This window comes from Talpa europaea (genome assembly GCF_964194135.1).
Source record: "Talpa europaea genome assembly, chromosome: 13".
In the NCBI taxonomy this organism is placed as follows: domain Eukaryota; kingdom Metazoa; phylum Chordata; class Mammalia; order Eulipotyphla; family Talpidae; genus Talpa; species Talpa europaea.
The window spans coordinates 98,913,354-98,936,686 of NC_140080.1; the positions used below are offsets into that span (position 1 = coordinate 98,913,354).

Genomic DNA, 23,333 nt, shown 5'->3' on the forward strand with positions numbered 1-23,333 from the left:
CCCCAGCGAGGCGGGGCTGGGAAGGTGAGCCTCGAGGGGACTGCTCACTCACACATGGGGAAGGGGTTCCGCCTGAGGAGCTTGTTGAGAGTTCCGAGGGGGCTGCTGACTGAGGAAATGCAGGGTTCAAGGAGCGCAATCAAGGGCTGGACTGAAACCTGGGTGTGGTGTGGGCAGGGAGAGGGCAGGCAGCCCTGGAGGACGAGGCGATGCCGAGGCTGCTGGGGGCCCTGTGCCTGGCCTGCTGCGAGGGGTGGCATGACCCCTGGCCTGCCTGCATGCGCTTAGGACCCCGGGGCCCGAGGGAGCAGCAGAGCCGCGGTAGCCCGCAGGGTAAGATGGCGGAGGCCAGAGCATCTCTGAGGGGGCCTGGACGGGGTGGGGGCCGGGGGCAGCCGTCAGGTCAGCAGGACGGGCACCTGCATCTCCGTGCAACGAGATCTCCGGCCACCTGGAGTCTGGGGACACCAGGCAAGGTCTAAGCCTCCCAGACTGTCACCCCCCAAATTGCCCGAGGGACGTTGGGACATTCCCTGAGCTGGGGGAGCCTGGTCCCAGCAGGCAGCCAGGCGCGGGGGCGGGGCTCAGGCTGGCAGGAAGGCCCCACTTACACCAAAAGTCCCTCCTGCTTCCAAGCAGGAGACACACTGAGTAAACTTTTGCGTCTGGGCTTCCCCAGAGCATCGAGGCCAGGCTCCTGCTCCTGCTCCTGCTCCAGGCAGGCGGGAAACAGACAGAGCCAGAGGCGCGGCCCAGGGAGAGGGCCCAGGGGCGGCTGCTCCTCAGAGTGTCCTGTGATCTCACCTGTCCCAGGGAAAGGAGGAAAAGAGCAGCCGCCACGCCCTCTCCCGGGGCAGCGCCTCCGGGCGCTGTCTGCAGGCTTGAAGTGAATGACTGACCAGTCGGTCCAGCTTCTAAGCTTCCTAAAGTGCCTCCAGACTCTGGCGTCACCGTATTGTGCCCTGCAGCCCCGGCCCCCCGCACCCCGAGCCCGGCTCCCAGCTTTGGTTCATTCCAGAGAATCCCGAAGCTGTTTCCCGCCTGCCTGGAGCAGGAGCCTGTCAGCGCAGAGGTCAACGTCCTTTCAGGACATAAACGCTCCACTGGGTGCCGGATGTGCCCCACCTAATACAGGCGGACCCTCAGGGACCACCACAGTCAGCAGTGAGAGGTTGTCCTCCACCGTCAGGAGCAAGACAAGGGGCCCGGCTCCCCAGCAGTCAGCCCCGCCGGGGGCCTGGCCAGGGCAGGCGGGCCAGGCCAAGAGGGAAACCGTGTCCACATCAGAGGAGTGAAAGGCACCTGCCCGACCGGCCTCCGCCTCCCGTGCAGGTGCGCGCGGCACAAGGGACCCCGCGTGTGGCTCGCGGCCCCAGCGCAGAGCAGCAGCGCGAAGCCTCTGGAGCGGGCGGCCCGGGGCGCGGCGGGTGGAGCGCGGGCTGGGAGCTGCCCGAGGGCCCCACGGGGCGCCGCCCGCGGCTCCCCCGTGCGTGTGAGCCGCTCCGCCTGCTCCCCGCTCCGGCTCTGGGGCGTCCCCGCGCCCCTGTAACGCGGGCCCGAGCCCAACTCTCCTGGAAAGAAACAAATCTTTAAAACAACAGCCCTGGAGGCCGCCCCTCGGGGCCAGGAGGCCGCGGCCAGGCGCGCGTCCCAGTGGGTGTCCCCGCGGGTGGGCTCGGCGCCCCGCTCAGCCGGGAAGACACGGCCCGCAGGACACGGCCCCGCCGCAGGCCCCAGCGCCCCGGTTTCTCCCCGCGCGGGTCTGGTTGGCGGACGCCGGCGGCTCCTGCCCGGGACAGCGGAACCGACCCAGCGCCCCGTCTCTGCCGGCGCCCCCGGCCCCGCCACGACCGGCCGCGCCGGGCTCCGCGCGTGGAGACGGCGTCGCGGGCCCCGGGCGGGCGAGGGGTCGGGCCGCCCGCGACGCTGGCCGCGGCCTCCGCAGCGCGAGTTCGGTCCCGGCCGGGGGAGGCCCGCGGGCGCCCCGATTCCCCCGCCCCGCTCCGCTCGGGCCGGCCCCGCGCGCGTTGCCGGGAGACCGCGGCGCCCCTCGCGGGCGTTCGACGACAAACCCGAGCGCGCCCCGAAGGCCAGAGCCCCGAATCAGACGCGCTCGGCCGACACCCCACGCGGCGGCTCCGCCCGAGGCCCCCTCGGGCCGCCGAGACGCCCCACGCCGGGGCCCGGGCGCACCTGCCGGGGGGGCCGCCGGGGGGGCGCCGGCCGGGCCCTGCGGCCGCCCCTCCAGGTGAGCCCCGGCCCCGCGGGGTGAGGCCGCCCCCACAGCCCCGGCCCCGTCCCGGCCCCGTCCCGGCCCCGTCCCGGCCCCGTCCCGGCCCCGTCCCGGCCCCGTCCCGGCCCCGTCCCGGCCCCGTCCCCGTCCCGGCCCCGTCCGCCCGCCAGGAGCCGCGGCGCATGCGCCGCCCGCCGCCCCCGCGCCCAACGCCCAGCGCGGCCGCCGGGCCATGGAGCGCGTCGCCGCGGGCGCGGGGCCGGCCCTCCCCGGCGCCGGGCCCCCGTGAGGCCGGCGGGGCGCAGCGGCCGCCCGCCGCCCGCCGCCCGCCCGCTCCGCCCGCTCCGCCCGCTCCGCCCGCCGCCGCCGCCGCCCGGCGCGCGCCGCGCCCCCGCGCCCCGTCCCGCGCGTGCGCGCTGCGCCGGCGTCCGAGGAGCGTGCGCGGGGCCGCGATGCCGCGGGGCCGCCCCCCGAAGCCCAGGCAGAGCCCGGCGCGCGGCGACTCCGGTAAGCGGCCGCGGGGCGCGCGGGGCCGCCCCCCGCACGGAGGCCCGGGGCGGCGGGCGGGGGCGGGGGCGGGGGCGCGGGCGGGCGGGCGGGGCCGGGCCGGGCGGGCGGGCGGGCCGCGCCGCCGCCGCGCCCGCCGCCGCCGCCGCCGCCGCCGCCCGACTGCCGGACCGCAGGGCGCGGGCGGAATGATACGCGGCGCGGCGCCTCCGCCTGGGCCTACTTTCCTGGGCCGCGGCGGCGGCCGGCGCGCGCCTCCCCCGCCCGCCGCTCCCTCCGCCCGCCCCCGCCCGCCGCCGCCCGCCGCCCGCCGCCCGCCGCCCCGCCCCCGCCCGCCGGACCCCCGCCCGGCCCCGCGCCCCCGCCCCTCCCCCGCCCCCCGCGCCGGCGCCCCGCGCCCCGCGCCCCGCGCCGGCCCGGCCCCGCGCGGCCCCGCCCCGCCCCCACCCGCCGGCCCCGCCCGCCCCTCCCCCGCCCCGCTTCCTGCTCGGCCCTGTGGGCCCGGCCCGGCCCCGCCCGCCGCCCGCCGCCCCCCGCGCCCCGCGCCCCGCGCCCCGCGCCCCGCGCCCCGCGCCCCGCGCCCCGCGCCCCGCGCCCCGCGCCCCGCGCCCCGCGCCCCGCGCCCCGCGCCCCGCGCCCCGCGCCCCGCGCCCCGCGCCGCTGGGCCCCGGCCCCGCCCCCGGCCTGCCCCGCCGCCCTGGCCGCCGGGCCTGACCTCCCAGCGCGGCCCGCGGCCCGGCCCGGCCGGCTGGCGGAGGACGGGGCGCCCCCTGCGGCGGAGGCGCGCGCCGCGGGCCGGCCGGGTCGGGCCGGGTCGGGCCGGGTCGGGCCGGTCGGGGCCGGGTGCCCGGGCCGGCGGGTCGGGGGCGCCCGCCCGTTGGCCCGGCTTTCCGGACGCGCGGGGCGGGGCGCCCAGAGCCAGAGCCGGGCCCGGCCGCCAGGGTCGGGCAGTAGCCGCCGCCGGACAGGGTGCCCGGGGCCAGGCCCGCGGCTCGACCCCTGAAGCCCCGGGAAGAGTCCGGCCGCGAGGGTCGGTCCCTCCCCGAGCTCCGCGCTGGCCTCCGTTCTAGTCATTTTGTCACGGAGCAGCGACCAGGGGCCCGGCCTGGCCGGCGGGAGCTCCCGGGCGCCACCTGCCCCCCTGGGCGGACGTGCTGGCCTCGGGCAGGTGAGCTGGCCCGGGCAGGTGAGCTGGCCTCGGGCAGGTGAGCTGGCCCGGGCAGGTGAGCTGGCCTGGGGCAGGTGAGCTGGCCCGGGCAGGTGAGCTGGCCTCGGGCAGGTGAGCTGGCCTGGGGCAGGTGAGCTGGCCTCGGGCAGGTGAGCTGGCCCGGGCAGGTGAGCTGGCCTCGGGCAGGTGAGCTGGCCTCGGGCAGGTGAGCTGGCCTCGGGCAGGTGAGCTGGCCTCGGGCAGGTGAGCTGGCCTCGGGCAGGTGGGCCCCCACGTGGGGACCAGAGCTGGCCTGGGGCCCGCGAGGGGTCAGCGCAGGCCCATTGCTGGGCCTTGGCGGTCGCACCCAGTGTTTCCCTTGGGGTGTCCCGTTGGCATGTGTCCTGCCACCCCCGAGCAGCGGGGCCCCTTCCCTTGGAGGGAGTCTGGGGTCCAGGGGCCGTGGGCCTGCCGGGATGCCCGTCCCACTCCAGCCCCACATTTGCCAGTTGGTAAGCCGGGTCCTCAGGACGGCCTGACTGACCCTTGTAGTTTCTGCTTCCAAAAGGCGTTTCCAGGCGCGCCCGCCCTCTGCAGCCCAAAGGCTCGGCAGTTGTCCAAGGTCCCGACGAGGCTTGCTCAGTGTCTCCCCCGGAACCCGCGGGCAGAAGTCAGCCAGAGGCCTGCGCTCCGGTGCCAGCTCTGCAGTGGCACGGGGGCCCTTGACGGTGAAGCCCCTCCCTGGGGTTTCCGGGGGCCCTGGCCTCTCCCCTGGCTGCTCTGCTCCCCCGGTGTGCCTCCACAGCGCCCCCAGGTGCGCGGGGCCCCGGCCGCCCGGTCCTGTCTGGGGACGCTGCTCTTGCTCACCCTGCAGGTCTGGGTGCTCCAGCTTCTGAGGCCCCTTCCTCACCCCGCGCAGCGGGCTGCCCAGAGGGCCGGCTCCCGGAGGAGCTGCGGGGCCCACTTCCCAGAAACACTGAGCAGCTGGGGTGGGCCTGGAGGCTCTGGCCGGGTCATGTCTGTCTCCGCCTGCCCCGCTGCCCTGCGCGCGTCTCCACAGTGTGGCGTCAGCCGGCCCCGCCGGGCCCCTGTTTGCTGCTGGGGGTTGTTGGTGGTGCTTGGTTTCCCGAGCGCCGAGCTGCAGTGCCGGGGGCCCAGGGGCCGCCCGGGAACTCAGAGACTGGCCGGGTTCTCGCCTTGTCCGCAGTTTAGCCCCACTCTTGCTCCATTTAATGACCGCCAGGGCTCGGGACGCTCCAGGAGAAGCGCGAGTGCGTGACAGAGCCGCTGGCCGGAGTCGTTGCTTGGCTGCATGGAGCCTCCGCCTCGGCACGCACAGCCCTCCGCGGCCCTCGGCGGCCCTCGCTTCCCCCTCTGCTTTATTGAGATTCAGCTGATGCCACACGTAGGCCCGGTGCGCCTTCGCGGGTCTGACTCCGGGCGTGTGAGATGATGGAGCAAGTCTGGTTAGTACCCGTCATCTCACAGGTTCCCCAAAAAGTGCTGTTGCTGAGGAACGGCAAGCCTTTGGAGGCCCCTGTTGCCCCGTCCTCACCGCAGCCTCAGCGCAGGGCTGGGCCCCGCGAGTGCGGTGTCCGCAGGGCCGCGTGGCCTGTCCGTCCGCGGTGTGAAGGGCGTCACGGGCGAGGTGGCTGTGCACGCCCGCGCGCGCGGGCTGTTGTGTGGGCGTCTGTCCGACTGGCCGCCCGCCGTTTGTCAGGTAAGTGCCGGGACACGTCGCTGGCTCCTGTGGCGACTCCTCCCCGGGGCGACGCCGTCCCTGCGCTCCTGAGTGGACAGCCTCGCCGCCGTCAGCCCCCGGTGTGCTGGCGTCTTCCTTTCTCCCCCAGCCGCTCCGCGCCTGCCAGGGGAAGCTCATGTCTCATTTTGCAGTTTCCTCGGGAGGCCGGGCGAGCGCCTGCGCCTCTGCTGCTTGGCCGCGTGCAGGCGGCGTGTCTCCGTCGTGGCTGCAGGAGTCCTGTCTCTGTCTGTCTGTCTGTCTGTCTCACACATGCTGTGTTTGTGCTGGTGCGTTCTAGCCACTCTTGCAGGGGCAGCTGGGATGAAAAGGTTCCCAGCTCAGCGTCCCGGTCGGCAGTCCTTTGCTCTGGGACCTGCTTGGGGTCTTCGGCAGCTGCCGGCAGACATCCGCCTGCGTTTCCACCTGGAGGCGTTGTTCCTCGTCCCGCTGCAAGTCACGCAGCATCTGCTGCCTTTCGTTCACGATGGGAACTTGTGTTCACTGCGGAGAGCCACCGGGCGGGCGGGGCCCTGCGCGCGGGCGGTATCTCGTGGGCCTGCCCTGGTCTCAGCGTCGTCCCGTCTTCATGGCGTCGCCTTTAACCCGAGTTTTGGTGCCTGATGGGTTAAGTGGAACCCTCAACTTTGGTTTCTTTTTTGTGCTTATCTTGATAATTTTTGGTACTTTTTGGTTTCCCATAGATTCCACAGCCAGCGTGTCGGTGTTCATGAAACGTGGCGGGTTCTTCTTTCAATTTCTATGTGTTGCTAATTTATTAGTTTTTTAAATTCGATCTGGTGGCCAGTCTTCCCCCTCACCATTTATTATTTCCAATAGTTCCCTATAGCTTATTTTAGATTTTCTGTTTGATCACGTTTGCTGACATTAACAGGTTTCTCTCTTATTTCTCAGTCTTTATCACGCTGCTGCTTTCTCTGGTGTGTGTGGAACGGGCTGGAGCTTTCCTTAGTGCTGTCTGGTGGCCTTGTTTTTTAATTGAGAGGTTTAGTCTCATTATATTGAAGGCAGTTATTTGCTATTTGGGGTTTGAACTTAATATCACCATTAATTTTTTGCTGGATTCACTCCTTTATGGTCCACCTTCTTCCTGGCCTTATTTACTTAATGAAGTATTTTTAAAATGTCATTTCTGCTTTTCTGTTAACCTGCTGTGTGTTCTTTGACTGGTTTTCTAGCATTTGCTGTTGAGAATATAATGTGATCCTTGACCTTTACAGTCTAAGTTAATGCTTTTACCACTTCCCAGAAAATTCTGAGCTGTTTGATCACTTCAGTTCTATTCACTGTGCCCTTTCTGTCTCTTGATGTGCTGTTCGCGTGTGTCTCCATTACATACAGTTCTGAGCCCTCAGAAGACATTTTTTTAAATTATGTGGTAAAATGCATACAATATCACAGTTGTCCTTAGAGACGGTGTAAAGTCCACCACTCATCGCACTGAAGCTTGTTGTTGTGGGGCCGTCACCATGATTCGGTTCTAGAACTTTTTCATAGCTGCAGATGAAACCCTGCAGCCGCAGAGCCCGCACTCCCCAGCCTCGGGCGCTGTCTGTCGGCCCTGGCGCGGGTCCGTCGGTCCGTGCGTGCCGGGGCCTCCGCGCCCAGCACGGCTGTTCTGGGGCATGCTGCGAGATGCTTGAGATGCCTGTTCTCTGTTTGGATGCCTGTTTTTGTTCCTTTGGGCGCTACCTCGCGTGGCACCGCTGGGTCGGGTAGCAAAATCAGCGCACTAGGGCTGCTCCGCTTGCCCGCCCGCCTGCCATGGACGCCCCGGTTCCGGCATCCTCGCTGGCACTTGTTATGGTCTGTGGCTGTTATTTTTAAGATTCTGGTCGGTCTTCTGGGTGTGACGAGTCTCATGGCGCTGCGTTCCCCTGACCATTGTCCTCAGGCACTTGTCGGCAGAGAGGAGAGGTGTCTGTTCAAATCCTTTGCTCATCGTTTAAATTTTTTTTGAATCCTCAGAATTCTCGGTATATCCTGGATCCCTGCCCTGTGTCAGATGATCAGTAAATTTTTTTTTTTTTTTTAATAGAGGCATGCTTTATTTATTTGTTTGCTGGTTTGTTTGTTTGTTTTTTTTTGTTTATACATGCACTGGGTACAGTCAGAAGCGCGGGAGGGTGAGAGGATTCACCAGAGCCAGAGCGGGGAGCAGAGCAGGCAGAAGGACCGAAGGACACTGCTGAGGGGAGCAGCGGGCGGCAGGAGAGGTCTGCACGCCATGTGGGACCCTCCTCTGGTGGCCGGGGAGCAGCCGGGGATCGAACTGGCGCCGCAGAGGCCGCGCGCAGTTTCGCAACCCAGCGCTCAACCGCTGCGCCACCGGGGAGGCCCTGATCAGTAAATATTTTATCCTCGTCCTGCCCTTCCTCGATAGTGCCCTCTGATCGAGAGTTGTGAATAGTGAGGCTAAGCCCCCTCCCCCTCTGTGGTGCCCCGAGCTCAGGGTGATGGGCGCCCCAGGGGATGCGGTGGGGGTGGCTGGGGGTTGTGGAGCCAAATTAGTACTATTTTTTCACTGGGGAAGTTTTATTGTGTTTTGGGTTTTGTTAAGGAGGAAGTCTCGTCACTTACGCTAAAAAGCCCTTTTCAGGAAAACTTTATTCATCGGCAAAACGACGTCATTTTTCAATTCTGAATATATGATCTCTTGTCTTTTCGGGTTTTGGCTTTGCAGTTAATGAAATCCCTTCTTGTTTTGGGGTAGCTAATTAAGTAGTTTGAACACACAGTCTGTGAAGCTGGCTTCCCTCTGCTTCCTGAAATAGCCTGTGACTTGCGCTTCAGACGCTGCGGTGCGCCCCTGGCCATGGAGCCAGCCTGTAGGCTGGCCGCTGCCGCTGCCTTCTGGAAACGCTGTCCACCAGATAGCTTGCTTTTCTTCCCCTGGCCTCTGCACTTCTCTGTTCCCGTTGTATAAGCTTTTCCAAAGGGAATGAGAATGTGTACGTTAACGTGGTTCCAGCAGTCGTTTTGTTTGAAAGTGGGGACTCGTGATATTTCATTCTGTCTTTAGCGCAGAGATTTTTAAAATGCAGTTTTTGAATAGAAGGTGGCTTCCGCGGAGAGAGAATACAGCGTCTCTTCTCGCTGGATCGCTGTGCCCGCGACAGGAGCCTGTCTGGAATTGCGTTGTTTTTCATAACTGGAATCTGCTTTCCTCAAGGATCCGCCCAGCTCTGTCCTGGCCCCCGCGCCCCCCGTGCCGCTTGTCCAGCCCGCCAGACCCGCGGCCGCGGCCCTGGGAGCCTGGGCAACTGCAGGCTGCTTCCTCGAAAGAGGGACTGACCAGTCTTGAGAGGAAATCTGGGCCCCTGTGTTGACTGCGTGGACCCCTGAGCTTGCTGGTTGGGTCTTTTTTTTTTAAAAGCAATTCTTTTTTTTTTTTTAAAGAGGCATGATTTATTTATTTATTTGTTTGTTTGTTTATACAAGCACTGGGTACAGTCAGGAGCGCGGGAGGGTGAGAGAATTCACCAGAGCCAGAGCGGGGAGCAGAGCAGGCAGAAGGACAAAGTACACTGCTGAAGGGAGCAGCGGGCGGCAGGAGAGGTCTGCGCGCCATGTGGGACCCTCCTCCGGTGGCCGAGGAGCAGCCGGGGATTGAACTGGCGCCGCGGAGGCTGCAGGCAACTTCACAACCCAGCGCTCAACCGCTGTGCCACTGAGGAGGCCCTGGTTGGGTCTTCTCCTTGACCAGTGCCCTGCTGTCCGGGTTCCAGCTTCGAACATTTTGGGGTCATATTATTTAATGCAAAGACTCCTGGGACGTATTTTTAGTCTTTGTATAGTTGGCACATGCTACGTATTTGTGGCCGAAATGCTTCAATCATCAGATGTGGGCTCTTTTTGCCTATTTAAGAGAGTTGTAGGGATTTAGATTTTCTTTTTTTTTTTTTTTTTGTGGGACCCTCGCTGGTGGCCCGGGAACGAACTGGCGCTGCAGAGGCTGCGGGCAGCCTCGCAGCCCAGCGCTCAACCGCTGCGCCACCAGGGGAGGCCCTAGATTTTCCTTTTTTTTTTAATGACATTCTGGATTCATTTTTATGATGGTTACAGGTTCTTATTTGGAAATACTTTCTAGGTTTATGGTCATTTAACTGAATGAACTCATAGGAAGACCCTCAAGGCCACCACGGCCCGGCGTCAGGGTCCTTGATCCCTGAGGCCGGAGCCACAGGAGAGAACAGAAGGTTTTCCTTTTTGACTTAATTTTGCTTTGCTGCATTTTCCAGCATTAGGTTGAATCAGCGAATTAGCTTTTATATTTTCCTAGAGATCGTTTGCTGAGTGATTTAAAATGCCGTGCAGCTCACTGAGCTTCAGAGTGACTTGGGGGGCAGTGTGACCTACAGAGACCGGCGGGCGGAGTCTAGGACATGTGGCCTTTGTGAGTTGGGTGTGCGGGTTGTCGAGGCTTCAGGGCGCCGTGTCGGGTCTCTGAAACGCCTCCTAGCGAGTGTGTAAGGTTCCGCTGTCTCATGTCTCAGTCACTCCACGTTCTCATTTCTAACTACGAAAACGCCCCCATTTAGAAAAATCTATGCCATTAATTTCATCTAAACTCAAAAATCCTTGACGATACTGGTTTCTACACAATAACCAAATAATCTAGTTTGATGTATGTCATGAGAGTAACAACTGGTATTTATTGTCTATACTTATGCGATTTTGTAGATGGAGCTTTAACACTGAATGCGGAGAACGCTAATTATGCCTGTCAAGTTCCAAACTTCCATAAATGTGAGCTCTGCCTGCTGTCCTTTCCAAAAGAGGCCCAGCTTCAGCGCCACATGAGGGAGCACGAACGAAATGACAAGGTACGTACCTGCCGCCGCCGGGCGGGCGTGGAGCCTGGGGGCTGCCAGTCGGCCGTGGAGCCAGATGTTTTCTCACACTTCAGACCCCTGGATGGTGGGGATTGTGGGGCGTTCACAGTCATATAATAACTAGGCGTTTAGTGTGGGGTGTTCTTGCCGGTGCTGGTTAAGAGAGGGTGTTAGCGGTGAATGTGTGTGTTGACATCATAGATGAGTAGACCAGGGAATAGCTTGTAGCTTCAACCTCCAGCATGGCGGGACACAAAACTGGCATATCTTGATGTGTTTTCTCCAGCAGGGAGTGTTACCCTAAGTGGCCTTGCTTTTGACTTGGCGTCCTGGTATCTTAGGTCCTCCCCGGCCGGAGCAGCACCGTCTTAAGTGCAGACCTGAGCCCCTTCTGCAGTGCCCATGGCCTGCTCGGGCCAGCCGGCTGGAAGGAAAGCGCAGGGACAGCTGCAGTTCTAAAAGGCTATTGCTGACGCTCTCTCCGTAGGGGAATGTCAGACGGTGAGCCTGCTGAGAGCAGGGAATGCCAGGGGCCTCCTGGGCAGCAGACAGAGATAGCCCAGGCCGGCTCTGCCTCCAGCGCGCGTGATCACGCGGGGCCTGGACAACAGGCTGCTGCCGCCGGGCCGAGCCAGGGACTAGAGAGAAGGGCTCCAGGGGGCCCCCAAAGGTCAGAGGGAAACACCAGGGATCCCTTCACGTCTCTTTAAGTAAGTGGCAGAATATTTTCCATTTGGGGAAAATTTTAGACTGAGACCAGCAGTTCTCTTAAAAATCCAGTAAAAAAAAAAATGTTTGTTTACTTGAAATGCTTTTGTTTAGAGAAGAAGAGGGAAGGGAGACCACCTCCTGCTGCGTTTATGCGCGCATTTCTGTTCTTCAGAAACACTCCACGCTGATGGTGCCTCCTTCCTGGGAGACCTTCAGTGGGGAGCCCGCTGTGTCCACCCAGGCCGCCTGTCTAGGGTCCAGGCGCTCAGGAGCTCCCCGGGGAGGTTGTAGATGACGGTGCTTGTTAACATGTGCGCGACGCTGATTGCAGAGAGATTGCATTTCAGTGGCTTCTTGGTTTTTCTCTCCAAATAGCCACATCGATGTGACCAGTGCCCCCAAACATTTAATGTTGAATTCAACCTGACCCTTCATAAGTGCACCCACAATGGGGAAGACCCCACCTGCCCCGTGTGTCACAAGAAGTTCTCCAGAGCGGCCAGTCTCAAGGCGCATGTTATGCTGCATGAGAAGGAAGAGGTAACTGTCCTGGCCTGTGCTTTGTGAACTGATTTTTCTGATGCATCGGATCCTTGGGAGGACTTTACATATATAAACTAGCTTAAGAAACCTTTTGTATCCGTTAGTTATCATTAGCGTTGCCTTGGCTGATCTCCGGTCCACTGAGAAAACATTTTATTTTTCTGGCCACGTCAGAACACCCATGTGGATGCTCCGAAGGGGTGAATACATCCATGCCCCACACGGCCCACAGAGGCCCCGCCGCCCTCCTCCCCGGATGTGAGCCCTGCAGTGCTGCAGGGCCGGAGCTGGCACCTCAGAGGGCGGCGGGGGCCCGTGTGGCTGTCTGGGAGACGCGCCTTGCTGGCCTGCGCTGTGCGGGGCTGTGGGCCGAGGGCTGCAGCGTGAGAGGCTGTGGCTACGGAGTGTCGCCATCCTCTTTGTCGTTACTGTAGAAAATTAAGAAAGTGCCAAAACTGAAAAGGAGAAACAGTCACCTCTGATTCCACCGACCTGAGGGCAGTGCGGTGAATGCCGGTGTCTTTCCTTATGGCGCGGACGCGGGGTTTGGGCTGCGACGTGCTGTCTGCGCCCCAAGGCTGACGTCACGCTTGCATCGTAGGTGTGTGTCCTCTTGGTCCGTGTGCCTTTGATTTTTATTATAAAGTAATGTTGTCTTCCTTTGAAACTGGATGAGTAATGCATGTTTGAGAAAATTTAGAGATTAAATAGGAGCAGGAGGGGCCTCCCTGGTGGTGCAAGGGGTTAGGGCACAACCTATGAGGCTGTCCACAGCCTCTGCAGCACGGGTTCGATCCCCAGCCGGCCGGGGAGCAACCCACATGAAGCAGCAGACCTCTCCTGACTCATCCGCTGCTCCCTTCAGCAGTGTCTTTGTTCCGTCTGCCTGTTCTGCTCCCCGCTCTGTCTCTGATGAGTCCTCTCACCCCCCACAGCTTTGGTCTGTACCCGGGATCTTGTATGCATAAATGAATCTTTAAAAATAAATAAGTAAATAAATAAATAGGAGCAGGAGCGACGTGGCTGGCAGCACCCGCAGGGCTGCGGGTGGGCAGGGTGGAGTGGGCGCAGCTGAGGCCTCCCTCCAGGGCCCACGCTCTCCGCAGGGGCTGTGGGCTTCCAGGCGGTCCTGGCGTTCACGCGCAGAAGTGCTTCTCTGTCCGCGGGCTGGTGGGGCCGGCCCTCGTCCCAGAGGCCACGTGCTGAGCCGGCGCTGGCCCGGCTGGCTGTGACGCCTTGTCCAGGACTCCTGCACCAGGCGAGTGCCGTCAGACTTAACTGTTCCCTTTGCTAATGCCACAGGCCTCAGCCTCCTCCTCCAGAGCAGTGGACACGCTGGTGGTGGAGGCCTCCCTCCGTGTCCTCTGTGTGCCCCGGGACAGACTCCCGCTGCCAGGCTGCTAGTGCACCCGGCCACAGCGTGGTCTGGCAGTGCTGCTGCGCCCCCCCCCCCGCCTGTCCCCTCAGGTCCAGGGCTCACTGGGAGTGACCATTGCCTTATTTTTAAAAAGCAGAAAATATTGGCACTGAGTGGCGGGATGCGCCGCGGGCACTGCGTGAGTGGTTGGGCTGTGCGGGACGTGGAGAGGAAGGCCAGTCTCTGCCCCTGGCTTCCAGTGGGGGGCAGTCCTCCCGAACACCCCCAGCGCACAGGCCAGCTCCCTCACAGTGTGCGTGACCTGGCCCCGGTGTGAGCTCGGCACTGAGAGCCCCGGGTGTCGTAAATGTCTGAGAAGTCCCTAGAGGTGGGCGTGCCGGGCGGAGGACGTGCAGCTCCCAGACGGCGTGCTCCGGCGAGCTCAGGGGGTTCTGTTGTCTCCGCTCCAGCCGGCAGCAGATGGGGGGCTCTTCTTGCCATGTCGTGTCTGGGCCCCGGCCCTGTTAGTCGCTTGAAGACGTCCGACTCCCGTGTCACCGTGTGCGGAGCAGAGTCCTGCAGGATGTCAGTGTGGGTCTGCGCCCCGCTCTGGCCTCCCCGGGCGCCGTGGCGCCTGCTCCAGCCCACGCCCGCCGCAGCAGCCTGCTCAGGCCCTGATGCTGGTGTTCCTGGCAAGTTTGTTAAATGTCCCGTGCTCAGATTTTCTGTTACCTTCTCTTTATTTGCAGATTCTGCTTCTTGTGACTCACTTGGGGGTATTTTCCAAGCCTAAAGTCATTCTTCCAGCCCCCGAGTGTCTGCTCTTGAAGGCCGTGTGGGCTGCCCGGAGCCCAACTGAGGACGCAGGCGGCAGGCGGGCAGCAGGGGTGGGGGGCCGGCCTGCTGACGGCGGCTCCGGGCTGGGTGGGAAACACGTGAGAGCCCTCTGATTGGGGGGGCCCGAGGACGAGGACGGCTGAAGGGCAAGGCCCCGGCTCATGGGGGAGCGGACGGCTCGCCCTGAGGGCGCCCCAGGGTTTTGAACACAGAGAGACGTTCGTAGGGCTGGAGCCAGGACAGCGCGAGGCCCGGTGAGGACCCCGTGGACGCCGTCGCTGCGCGGCCAGGAGCTGGGTGCCGGGAGGCCGTGCAGCCGCCAGCACAAAGTGCTGCCTGAGCTGTGGGGACCATGGGAAGGGCAGGACGTGACGACGACGGCAAAGGGAGATTGTGGAAATGAAAACCCAGCGTGCAGAATGTTGGCGTGGACCGAGGACTCCCACGGCTGGAAAGACAGAGATCCGGGAGCCCGTCGGCGGAAGCTCCGGGAGCTCCAGGACGCAGCAGGCGCCTGTGCCTGGACCCGGTGCTATGGGGAGAGGGGTGTGGGCTGGAAACCACTCAAGTTTCCTGGGACGGGAGCCTGGTGCGCTCGTGAAGCCAAGCGGGCCCAGCAGGGAGTCCAGAGCCTCTGCCAAGACGCAGCACAACCAAGCGCTCGGGGGCAGAAGACACGATGATGCCCGCGGGGGCCAGTTCCGAGGGCCACCCTTCTCCTTGTGCGAGATGGGCGCCGCCACTGGGAATCGTGGGGGCGCCTCCAGGTGAGGAGTGCAAGCAGGTGGTAGCCTGTGGGGAAGGCGGCGGGGTCACCAGGCAGGAGCACCGGCCGGCGACATCACACTTCTAGCCTCCTGGGCGGTTTGGGATGAGGCTAATGTTGCAGTTGGTGGATTGGAGTAAAGCAGAGTTCCTCCTTGACGCCGTGTCCTTTACCCTCGGCGCCCACTGCAGCCGCCGCTCATGTGCTGGGACAGTCGGCGCGGTCCGCCGCCCCGCCGGTGAGCCCGTTAATCTTTCACACGCACGCCCTCCTGGTCTGTCTCGGGAGCCCTGGCTAATGTAGTCGAAGTGATGACGGCTCATCTCCCTGAGTCATACTTGATGGCTGAGGCGGACGTGACCACCGCCTGCCCCGTGTGCGTGGGAAATGTAGTCGTCAGGGCTGTCACGTCTGGTCCCTGCTCTTCCCTCTCTGCCGGGAGTGTGGCCTCCTTACGTAACGTGTTGCGTTGCCCAGCGCAGCCTCCCAGAGCACCCTGCGCACACACTGCACATCAGCCGGTGTCCGTTCGTAAAAGTTCTGAAAAGTCACCCAGGAGGGCAAGAAGGAGCAGCAGGGAGCGGGAGGCGGGAAGCAGCCGGCGCGAAGCAGCCGGCGCAGAGGAAGCATTCAGCCTGAGCGCACGCTGGTGACGGCTCTCCGGACGGGACCGGCCCTCACGGCTCTCAGCACAGGGCAGAGCTCAGCAGGGGCAGTTGCTGAAAGCGCTGTTTGTCAGAGGGCTCAGTACTCAGCGTTTTGTCTGGGACTGTCAGGCCTCTGCGCCTGTCTGCAAAGCAGGAGCAGAGCTGAGGCCTGGTGGAGGTGCCCTGACCCATGGGGAGGTCGAGGGCGATGGGTGAACCCGGGCAGAGGCGCCCCCTACGCTCTGGCTATGGGAAGCAGGTTGCCTCCGGGGTTCAGCTGAAACCAGTCACAGGACGGTCAGAGAAGTGAATGTCACTCTGCAGTGGCTGCGTATTGCCGTACATGAAGTCTTTGATGCATTTGATACCGATAGGGCGTTTTCTTAGGTGCCCTCGGGGCTGCCCAGGCACTGTCGTTCGTGCAGGTGCTCCATTCTCCAGCGTCCTCGGGCACTGAGCGCTGTCAGGGCCGATGGCCTCAGCTCTGTGTTGCCCCCACTCTCCACAGCTGTCGAAACCACCAGACACGGACTGGGAACGTGACCGCTGTTTCGCGGCCCTTCCCCCCAGGGTATTGGGGCGTCGGAGAGGAGGCAGCACCCCCTCCCCAGCTCCCTGTGCTGGTGGTGTCTCTGCAGCGCCCATGGCTGGTGGGCTTTGGCCTTGCTGCCCCGAGACTCCAGGCATTCCTGTGGGCAAGGGGGCGAGGCGGCTGAGGCCCCGGGCAGGAGAAGGGTGTGGGGGCACAAGTGAGGGGGACTGTCAGAGGGGCGCAGAGAAAGACCCCGGGGCTGGGGGCAGGGCAGGTGCTGGCAGGCACTCTGAGGCCGCCCCCTGGCTTCGGCAAGGTGGAGGCTTGAGTGCCACGCATGTCCTGCCATGGTGGCCGCTGTGTGAAGGCTGGCGTCGAGCCTCTGGCCCCAGCGTGGTGCTCGCTCTGACTGTGCGGGGAGCCGCCCTCCCGCCGGGTGTGCCTTCCCCGGGCTCCTCTCGGCCAGCGGGTGCAGGCTGCAGCCCGACACTCGATCGCGCTTGGCCGCCTGGCCGGGCCCGGGCTTGCTGGATCCTGCTTTCACCCTGGGAGCAAATTGTCCATAAGGCCGAGTTTTCACTCAAAAATGTGGCCATTTCAGAGATCACCAGGTGAAAGTGAGTGCACCGAGGCTGGTCTAGCCAGAGCTGTGCCGGGGCCACGGGAGGGCTGGAGGGGTCACACGTGCTTCCTGCTCACAAGTCGAGCACCTGTTGCCGCTGTCAGTGGGACGGGGGCATCTTGTGGTGAAAACAAGTGGAGAGACCTTTTTCTTTCAATGGAGAAAATTTTGTCGGGTATTTTTTGCCAGTTTCCTCGAAAGACTCGTCCTTGTTGTCAGCAAAACACTAATGGTCTGACCGTTCCTTCTTTAAATTATTACGAAGTGACGCCAACTTGAAGTTGGGCAGGTTGCGTCTTTACTGGATTGCTCAGAATATTCCCTTCACCCCCGGCTCCTCGCGCACCGGCCGCCAAGCAGTGCCAGCGCGCAGCCGCCTCCGATGGGCTCTCCACACGTCTGTGAGCGGCTTGCGAGTCAGAGTGTTTTACACGCGTGGGTTATAATTTGTGCATGAAGTTGTTAAACTATTTCGCACTCTTGTTTGGGGTCGTCGTCCGCCTCGGAAGCCCCGTGTGCTCTTTCCACTCGCGCGCCTGCCCGCCCTGCCGTCTGGGCTGTGCTTGCCCTGGCCTGTGCCGGCGCTGCCGTGAGCCGAGTGGGAAGGGGCGCAGGGGCCCACCCCAGGCCACGGGAGACGGGCCGGCCCCAGGGTGTGTCTCCTCTCGCCCTGCCCCTGTGTTGTTGTTTTTTTCTCCCAGTAAAGTGCTGTTTATATATTCACGTCAGGACAGGAGGATTGTCCGAGAGGTCAGAGTCGCGGGCGTGCGGGGGGCACGGTGTGGGCGTGAGCGCCGTGGGGGGCTCCTGCTTACGGGCCTCTCCTTGCAGAACCTCATCTGCCCTGAGTGTGGGGATGAGTTCGCGCTGCAGAGCCAGCTGGCTGTCCACATGGAGGAGCACCGCCAGGAGCTGGCCGCCTCCCGCGCCCACGCCTGCAGGGCCTGCAGGAAGGAGTTTGAGACGTCGGCGCAGCTGAAGGAGCACATGAGGACACACTACAAGATCAGGTACAGCCCTGGCAGGTGTGGGGCTGCACAGCTGGGGCGGGGCCTGCTGCGCTGTGGCTGATGAGCCGCGGAGCCTGGCGCGGCCATGCGTGTTCATGTGACGCTGACTGCTGCAGTGGGAAGGGCGGTTTGAAGATTGGGAATGGGCTCGGGCTGCATGGGCGGACTCTCAGCCGGTGTCATAGCGCTGCTGGCCGGGTGGTGAGGGACACACTGGGCAGGCTCAGGGGGTGAGTTCAGCGCCTCTGGGCTGCGTCGGCCTGTTCACACTCTGCATGGCGTGTCTGGAGATCGTCACAAAAAACGAAATCCTCAGGTAGTCGCTGCACATGGCCACCTGGCTGGACCCTTCAGGTCCCCGATTTACAGACAGGAGACCTGGTGGCAGTGCCCCGCGCCCCCCGGCTGCGGTCCCCCTGAATCAAGCATCGGGTTTAGCCTGAGCAGCCCGGTGAGCGTCCCGGCAGCTGTGCCCACGTCTGGACACACATCCAGCGTCACGCCTTGGGAGGCTGCCTGTCCTCCTGGTTCACTTGGGACTTGCGACTTCCTGCTCCCCCGCCTGTGCTGGTGCTTCCTTTCCACGGGCTGGGCCAGCACACCCCCACGCCAGCAGCAGTGAGCTCTGCCTCTGAGAAGGGTGGGAGGCCGGGAGCCCCCTGGGGGGGTGGGGGCGGTGTGCGGAGTCTGCAGCAGACAGGACCAGGACCACCCTGGGAGTGGCGGCCCCACGCGAGCTGGGAGTCTGGGGGGGCAGCCCGAGTGCCTCTCTCACTGCTGCGCATTAGGCCACCCCTCTGCTCTGAAGCTCTGGTGCTGGCCGGAGAGGCCAGATGGCATGTGGCCCGCTGCCTGGGGCCAAGGGAGAGGGAGGGGTCCGTGAGGCAGGAGCGCCCTCCCTGTGAGATGGGCAGCCTGGGGGACAAGCGTTGTTGGGGCGGGTCAGATCTGAGCTGCTCCTTGAGTGTGGTGGGTGACCCCACACTGCGGAGCTCCGTGTTGCCAGCAGGCGGGAGGGTGCGGCTGCCCGGAGCACAGGGCAAGGCCTGCCAATGGTCCAGCATGCTGCAGCTTCCTGAGCTCGAGAAACTCTTTCAGTTTTCATTTGATGTGGGGAGATGGACTTGATGCTGGAAGCTCAAAGTTAGCGCCGAGCGCGGATTGCGCACCTCTCGTCCCCACGGGTGTGGGCTGTGGGGCTGCGGCGGGAGCAGAGGCTCAGAGCGTCCCGTGTCTTTCCAGGGTGTCGAGCACGAGGTCGTACAACCGGAACATCGACAGGAGCAGCTTCACCTACTCCTGCCCGCACTGCGGAAAGACGTTCCAGAAGCCCAGCCAGCTGACGCGGCACGTGCGGATCCACACAGGTGCGCGGGGTGGGTGGCTGCCTGGGCAGAGTCCCTGGGCCAAGCCCCGGAGGTCACCTCCACTCTGGTGCCGTCTGCCGTGTGGTGCCGTTCCCGCACGCGGGGACGTGGCTGTCGCTGCTGTTGTGAAGGCGCCGTGACCCACAAGTGGGAGTGCATGGGGCGGCTGCGGCCACAAGTAGCGTCTGCTCTCTGCGGGGCTGGGGTGGCCCCCGGGCGCCTCCGCCCACAGAGCTCCGGCCTCCACAGTCTCTGCGGTCTTGTTGGCGCAAGCTGGGCTATTAAACAGCAAGAGTTAGAAAGGCTTCATTTCTCTGAGCCGCGCCCCGTCTCCTTCGTGGCTCTGTGTGAGGGTTTGGCGCCGTGCACAGCACTCGTGGCCCAGGGCCCTCCACGTCTCCTGCAGAGCTGTCGGCCGCGGGGCGGAGGGGGCACGCCGCCGTCTCCGGGCGCGGGTGGGCCTGGGCCGCCGCGTCACCGCCGTGGGCCTCCCGTCGTCCCGGGGCCCTCCCCGGCAGGAGCTGGGGCTGGTCGGCCCCTGGAGATCCAGTTGTGTGTTAGTTACGTCGGCGTTTCCAGAGGGCCAGGGCATGGTTGCTCCTCAGAGCAGGGAGACGAGAGCAGCGTCAGTGGAGCTGTGGCCGCCCATTCCCTCGCGGGACGGCACGCTCTGTCTTCCTCGCAGCTTCAGTCGGTGAAGAATGAGTTTAGGAAACGCCATGTGTTGAAGTGTGAGGTCGGAGCAGGAACCGTCAGGGAGTCGAGTCGGCATCTACGCCGCCCGCGGGCCGCCGGCCGTGGCCGTGACGCGCTGCCTGGGCTCGGGCCTGCCCTCCGCATGCGCAGAGCCCCGGCCGCACGGGCGCCTCTTCCCGCGGCGGGCCCCGTCCTCGCGCCAGTGCTCGCTGGGCGCGTGTGATGGCTGCTGGGACGGGCTGCGGTGTGGGGCGACAGGGACAGTGGGGGGTCAGCCAGGCGGGCGGGGGTGGGGGGCTGCGGGTTGAGGGCGGGGGCTGCGAGCGGGCACTCAGCTCCCTGGGAAGGTGGCTCGAGGGCTCTGCTCCCTCCGGTCGGTCCGGGAAGGGCCAGGCCTCATCCGCCTGGGATGGTGGTCACCACACCCTGCGGGCCTGACCCCGGGTGTCTGGGCGGGGCAGGGCCGAGTGGGGCCGGCTCCCTAGATGCGGCCGCGGGTCACGCTCGCCGCCTGTCTCGGCCTCCTCCCCCAGGCATCTGCTCATTTGTTGAAGCCTCGTCGGTCACGTCTTGTTCGTCACGTACAAGTACAAGTGATGACACTGTTTCTTTGCCGTCCTGTGCAGTGGCGCTGCTCCTGCTGCGAGTGCTCGGGGGTGGGGCGCCCTGTGCCTTGGGGTCGGGCTGGCCTTGTCCCCGCCGCGCCATTTGCAAGCGCACTAGACAGACAGACTTGCTTTTTTGGACTTGAAGTCTTATGAGAAAAAGTGGATAATGAGTAATGTGAAGGTGCGTGGACAAGAGTGGAGCAGAGGGGCTGGGAGCACCCCAGGGTGAAGGGAGAGAGGTGTTTGTGTTGACTAGAAGTGACTAGAAAGGGACCGCTGAGGACCTGATTTTGAGCAAAGGCCTGAAGACATGTGGCCAGTGAGTGGGGCTGGAAGCGTCCGCTCGGGGAGTGCGGCGTGTCTGGGCAGGTCAGTGGGAAGCCGGGTGGGTGGGCCGCCTGCGGAGGGAGCCCGGGCTCTGGCGCCCGCGGGCCGCTGGGACAGGGCTCTCAGCCAGTCTGCCTGCTGCCGCTGGGGCTGGGCCTGTGGGGCCGTGGTCAGTTGTGCTGAGAGCAGCCTGGGGCGGGAGTGGGAGCGGGCAGCGCCTTAGGAGGCGGTTTCAGGGTGCCTCTGGCCAGTGGTTGGGGGCGGGGTTGGCACCCTGGTTATTCTGAAGGTGGAACCCTTGGGGTCTCGGGTGGGGCGTGTGGGTGTGGCCGGGGCGGGGCGGGGGAGTCTGCAGGGACACAAGGGCTGTGGTGTCCAGGGCTGAGCAGGCGCCGCCTGCCTGGGAGGTGCTCTGGCTGGAGGGAGGGCGGGGTCGTGGGTGGCAGGGATGGAGTGTTGAGTGTTGCTCTTAGCCCGGAGCCGGGCTGGTTTTGACCCTCCGCCTCCCTCTCCAGGGGAAAGGCCTTTCAAGTGCAGCGAGTGCGGGAAAGCCTTTAACCAGAAGGGGGCGCTGCAGACCCACATGATCAAGCACACAGGTGAAAAGCCCCACGCCTGTGCCTTTTGTCCTGCTGCCTTTTCTCAGAAGGGGAATCTCCAGTCACACGTGCAGAGAGTCCACTCCGAGGTAACCTGGCTGGGGGGTGCGTGCCAGGGGTGTGGTCTTGCTCTGGAGACCCGGAGGCTGAGGGGCTGAGAAGCTCTTCCCTCCTGTGGGACGCGGATTAAGCGTTCACGCAGAGCAGCCCGGCTCCGCACGCCAGGCCTGTGTGGCTGACTCCTGGGGGGACCACGGGCTCCCGCTTCCTGGCTCCTCAGCGGTCACGCGCAGAGGCTGAAAATCATCCCCAGCCTGACAGCCAGGGCCCTTCCTCCCTTCGGCGGACTTGAGACCGTCGAGTGTACGAACTGGAAAGACAGGAATAAAACTGAAGGAGAGACGTGCTCTTCCTGCTGCGGCTCCCTAGACCCTCACCCCCCACCACGGCCCACTGGGCAGCTTCCCGGCCTGTTTGTTTTCCTCCAGGCTCTATGTCAGCAAAACCGATACAGTTTTGATGGTCCCGACTCCTTAGTAAAGTCCCCGAAAGTATGTGTCTGTGAAGCAGGTTAATCTCTGCTCTATTAATTGACGTGAAGTGGTGTCTTCCTTTTTGGCTGACTGATAGAATATAAAGAAGTGTTCAAGCAGCACAGTCTGCTTTGCAGAATGAAAACTACCATATTCTTAAAAGTAAATAAGTATCTTATTATTTTTTTTTCTTGGAGTAAGGTTTTGAGCTGCCCTGAAATGAAAAAACCCTATATAACAGACTCAGAATTCCATGAGTTACCTTTAAAAACTAAGTTTCATTATCTAAGACCCAAAGACCTTAGAAAGACCCAGGAGTGTGCTGGGGGGGAGGGGGTATTGACCTGGGGCCTAAGCCTGGCCGGCTGTCATTCTGTGGGGCTGCTTCTGGAAAAGTGAGTACTTTGCAGTTTGCTTGCACCCCCAAAACCCCCTAGACCTCAGAACAGCCCTTATGAGATGCTCCTCGTGCCCCTGAATGTCCAGGTTTCTCAGGGAGGGCAGCTGGCCCGGGTGGAGGTGCAGACAGGTGGCCCAGGCACGGCTTCCAGAGATGAGTTTGTATGTGTTCATCCTGTCGTGACCCTGGAGCCTAAGTTGGGTTCTGAACCAGGTACTTGAAGTAGAACAGACATCACCCCCAAGCTCAGAGCGGCCTGTCAGTTCCCAGGCCAGCCCCGTGGCTGCAGCAAGGACTGGCCGGGCTCGAGGTGCAGACGGCTCCCTGCACCCCTGTGCCTCCCCGCTGCCACACTCTGGGCCACTGTCAGCTTTGTCGTGGTTGAAGAGCCGCCGCTGGGCCGTTGGTGGCGAGACCGTCACCGTGCGACCTCCTCCCTGTGTGTGCCTTGGCCTGCAGAGCCTCGGCTGGGCGTGTCTGTCTCCCTGCGAGCGCTCGGCCCTGGCAGACACTCGGGACAGGTGTCGTTTTGTTGTCACTGAGTCGGAGTAGCTGAGAACTGCTCTTTTACTCCCAAACCAGCTCTAATTTACAGAAAAGACTGAAATTTCAGTAACCTCATACGCACAATGTTGACTAAAGGGCTGGGTTGTTGATTCTATAGCTAATTTAGAAGAAAGAAATAACGTTAAAGAGATTATTTCTGTCACTTTTTATAGAATGGCAAATTCTAGTTTGCCATGATTTGAATATTTTTATCTGATAATTGTAAAACATCACGTTTTTCTTTTTTTTTTTTATGCTTTAAGGTCAAGAATGGACCTACCTACAATTGCACAGAATGTAGCTGTGTATTTAAAAGTTTGGGCAGCTTGAACACCCACATCAGCAAGATGCACATGGGGGGCCCCCAGAACCCAACGGGCCCCGCGGAGACCGCGCACGTGCTGACGGTGAGCGCCGGCTCGTCCCCAGCACACCCACCGTGACTGTGGGCTTAGAGCCAAGTATTATTTAGCACCATGGAGGTACTATGGGGGTTTCCAAATGGAAGGGAGGGAATGTACTTTTTTTCCTTAAATTAGTGAAGGAAAATCCTCGTACCCTTTGGAATAGTATCCAGTGACCCGGACTTACGGGCTGTCATCCGAACCAGCAGATGACAAAGATGTAGCCATTCATTTATGGAATTGTTGTTCACAAGTCAGCATTACTGAAGACTGTTACTGGAATTTCTTTAGCTTCAGGGAATAATTCAAGAGTCAGCCTTCTCTAGGAACATGCCTCCACCTCTGAT

The 23,333-nt window shown here is 62.9% G+C and overlaps 1 protein-coding gene across 1 annotated transcript in view; it reads left to right on the forward strand.

Annotated features, from left to right (window-relative positions):
- Window positions 1-2,685: 2,685 nt before the first annotated feature.
- Window positions 2,686-23,333, forward strand: part of ZNF236 (zinc finger protein 236) — a gene marked incomplete at both ends in the record, with an annotated part of 55,018 nt that continues 34,370 nt past the window's right edge. The window contains 7 exons of the mRNA XM_084252801.1: window positions 2,686-2,740; window positions 10,330-10,472; window positions 11,568-11,732; window positions 17,328-17,506; window positions 18,749-18,873; window positions 21,020-21,192; window positions 22,846-22,989. Coding sequence (XP_084108927.1) covers window positions 2,686-2,740; window positions 10,330-10,472; window positions 11,568-11,732; window positions 17,328-17,506; window positions 18,749-18,873; window positions 21,020-21,192; window positions 22,846-22,989 — 984 coding nt within the window. The remainder of the gene's footprint in view (window positions 2,741-10,329; window positions 10,473-11,567; window positions 11,733-17,327; window positions 17,507-18,748; window positions 18,874-21,019; window positions 21,193-22,845; window positions 22,990-23,333) is intronic.